Source organism: Impatiens glandulifera, chromosome 3 (genome assembly GCF_907164915.1).
Source record: "Impatiens glandulifera chromosome 3, dImpGla2.1, whole genome shotgun sequence".
In the NCBI taxonomy this organism is placed as follows: Eukaryota; Viridiplantae; Streptophyta; class Magnoliopsida; order Ericales; family Balsaminaceae; genus Impatiens; species Impatiens glandulifera.
In genome coordinates, this window is record NC_061864.1 from 29,395,689 (window position 1) to 29,399,591 (window position 3,903).

A 3,903-nucleotide genomic window follows, 5' to 3' on the forward strand; every position below is an offset into this window, starting at 1 on the left:
TTTTTGTTCAACAAAGTGATTGCTAGGAGTTCAGAACAGGTAGTTGTTAAGTCATGTATTCTGACTGGGTTTGTGTAGATGCCAAGGATGCAAAAAACGAGATTAATCCGCGATTAATCGGAAATCGGAAAAAAAACGTTTCGTTTTTTCTAAAAATCGGTCAACGGTCTGGTCAACGGTCAACCTGATTAAATTGGGTTTGACCCGATAGTTTAAGTGCTTATTTCAAAATTTGGAAGACGTTGTTGGATAAAAGGAGAGTGCGTGAAACACATCAATATGTTGCTCGTTGGCTAATTGAAGCTGGTATTCCATTCAATGCTACGCAAATAGAAAGCTTTTCATTAATGACTGAAGCTATTGGACAATTTGGAAAAGGATTACCTACCCCTAGTCGGTATCTATTGAGTGGACCATGTTTGACGGACGAGGTTCAGAGGATTAAGACTGCTTTGATAAAACATCAAGAGGAGTGGTCTATTACTGGTTATTCGATTATGACAGATGCATGGACAGATCGTAAGCGAAGAAGTATTATGAACTTATGTGTGCATTGTCGAGAAGGGATGTCTTTCTTATCTTCGAGAGAGGATTCTGATTCAGCACATACTGGAGATTACATATTTGAGTATGTTGATAAATGTATTGAAGATATTGGAGAAGATAAAGTAGTACAAGTTGTGACTGACAATGCTTTAAATAACATGGAAGCAAAACGTCTCCTGAAAGTCAAGAGACCTAATGTATTTTGGACTTCATGTGCCGCACATACCATGAATCTCATGCTAGAGGGGATTGGTAAACAATCCAAGTTCAAGAAAACAATTGATAGTGCAAAGGCATTAACTATTTTCATTTATGGTCACCATCAAACTCTTAGCATGATGCGTACGTATACCGACAATATTGAGATTGTACGTCCCGGCGTAACACGTTTTGCAAGTACGTATCTCACTTTGGATAGTTTGCTTTCAAAAAAGGAACAATTAAGAACTATGTTTGGTTCGAATGCATTTGACTCTTTGAAACATTCTAAGAGTGTTGCCGGAAAAAAATCATATGATACAGTCTTTTCTCAATCATTTTGGAATAAGGTTACTCATGTTTTGGAAGTTTTTAAACCATTAGTAGAGGTTCTTCGCATTGTTGATGGTGATAGGCCTTTTATGCCATGGTTGTATGGGAAACTAAAAGAGGCCAAAGAAGACATCAAATGTGCATTGAATGGAGTTGAGGGGAACTATAAACTTTTGCTAGATATCATTGAGCTTAAAGGAAAAGGAAGACTTGACAATGAATTGCATGTAACGGCATATTTTCTTAATCCTTTTTACTTTGCAAAAAATAGAGTCGGCATTGGAGGAGCATTAGAGGTCATGGAAGCCATACAAAAGTGTGTGGAAATGTTTTTTCCGGGTGATGAGATTTTGCAAGGCAACGTCATCAACACAGAGAGTTGCAAATATATAAGAACTTGGAAGCCAGTTTTCGAGCCAAGTTTGCTAATTGTTATGAAGAGATAAATGCAAACTCTTGGTTCTCGTTTGATCCCGGTAAGTTTTCAAATTGTTGTATCTTAGACAGTAATACAATAATAATCTAAAAAAATGCATACACCTCTTCTTATGTTTCTCTTTTAAATTTTAGTTGGATGGTGGAGTAATTATGGAGGGAGTGCTAAGAATTTGCAAAGGATGGCAATTAGGATTTTGTCATTGACTACAAGTTCGTCGGGTTGTGAGCGAAATTGGAGCTCATTCGCTATGGTATGATGGTATATTAGTATCTCACTTTGTCACTAACTAGTTAGTAGTTACGAATTAATATATGAAATTCGTTTGAACTTGCTTGCTTGTAGGTCCACACAAAGAATCGAAATCGACTTACGACCGAAAAGTTGAATGATTTGGTTTATGTTCAATTTAACTCAAAGTTATTTTATAAGAAGAAAAGGAATGACATCCTAGAAGCTAGTGATTACAACAAAGCTCAACATATGATGGTTGATGGAGTACAAGACGTTGAGTCGGATGTTGATGAGGAGATTGATCCCATTACCGGAGCGACACATATGGAGGTTGGTGACGTTGTCCAATTGAGAGAACCTTGCGAAGAAGAAGAATTTGTATCGGAACCAGAAGACATTGATGAAAATAATGATGCTGAGTGTAGATGGGATGAAGATTGATGTGTTTGTGGATGTGTTTTAGACTTTAGTTTATAACTTTATATGCTTTTGGACGATAATTTTAGTATCCAACGTGACTCTGTATGAATTTGGGTGTGTTTTTATGAATGAAATTGACTAATTTAGTATTAATCTTAAAAAATAATGAGTTTAGGCTAAAAACGATTAATTCGATTAATTTCGATTAATCCCGATTAATCCAATTAATCATTAATCCGTGTGTGTCGATTAATGTCCGATTACCGATTACTGCAACCTTGGTAGACGCTATACAAATCAAAGCCTTCTAGTGGAATCTTTCTGGAAATAGAAGAGGGGTGACGTAGGAGTTTTATCTCCGAACATCCATAAAACTCTTGTGATATTTCCTTACTGCATCTTCCATGCTTGCATCTTCCGATTCAAATCTAGCAAGCATTTCCGCACTTGAAACCGTTCAAGAGCTTGCGACGATTTGTCGAAGAATAGAAACAAATTTTAATCTCTAATAGGATTAAGATCGAATTGAAAGTGATAATTAGCACAACAATATTTAACCCCCCTTCTATTGTTGTAGTCGATCATAATATACACATTTTAGTTTTAATTTTAAAATCACTTAAAAATGTTAAAAATTACAAAATAAAGTGTAAGGAAAAATAAAGTATAATTTTTTTAATCAACTTACAATTGATTTAACAACAAAATTATATTATATATATATGCTCCAAAACATATTGCACTATTATATTATATATGTATAAGATGTAATTATTTGTAATTAATTTTATAACTTAAATATATAGAAAATTTGTAAATAATTCTACAACATAGTAATAAAATTAAACTACAAATTTACATGCAAATCTATAACATAAAAAATCTATAACATAAAAGGTAAAAAGTTTTGATCTCTCAGATGAAAACAACATGCACCACATTTTTTAAAAAATATTTTGCAACTCCTTTGACAACGTAATATTACACAAAAGTTACAAAATAAATTGGAAGGTGGTTTAGTATATTGTAAAATATGTTGCAAACTCAAAACCTAAAAAATGTACAAATTAAAATTATCATTCTCTTCACCTAATGCAATTTAATGATATTCAAATATTATTTCACTAAGAAAAAAAAACATGTTGATAATGCAATACATGTCAACCATAATTTTCAATTACAAATTGAAATAACATATAAATTTAAACGTCTATTCATAAATTGCAATTAAAACATGTCATTAGATGAGTTATCCGATTCCTCGTCATTTTTTGTCGATGCTTCATCATCATATTCAATTTCTCATGTTACGTTACTATCATCGACCTCATCACATTCACTTTCTCTCATTATGTTATTATCACCGAGATCATCAATTTGACCATTAAGATCACACAAGTTGTTGATTTTATAAAGGAATATTGAGTTTGATATATTGTTTGGTAATCGACATCTCCCATTGATACAACAATTCATATGTCCATTGTTCCATTATCTTGCCCCTTGCTTTTGTCTTACACACATCTAACCATCACTATTATGATCCATCCTACTAGGATAATTGGCATAATAGAATTGTATACCTTGTTGTGCTAGGATGAATGGTGTTAGGATTTGTATATCCCAAATCTGACCTATTTGAAACGATCTTAAAAAACTCAAGAAAGAAGAACACAAGAAGACACAGATTTATAGTGGTTCACTCAAATTGAGCTACATCCACTATAGTCGCCACT

General features: G+C 33.3%; 1 protein-coding gene across 1 annotated transcript; it reads left to right on the top strand.

The window, feature by feature from the left end:
* The first annotated feature begins 347 nt into the window (after positions 1 to 347).
* Positions 348 to 1,934, top strand: LOC124930127. Its single transcript, XM_047470488.1, has 2 exons — positions 348 to 1,497; positions 1,648 to 1,934. The coding sequence occupies exons 1-2, from the start codon at positions 348 to 350 to the stop codon at positions 1,770 to 1,772; spliced, it is 1,275 nt and encodes a 424-aa protein (XP_047326444.1). The 3' UTR covers positions 1,773 to 1,934.
* The last annotated feature ends 1,969 nt before the right edge of the window (positions 1,935 to 3,903 follow it).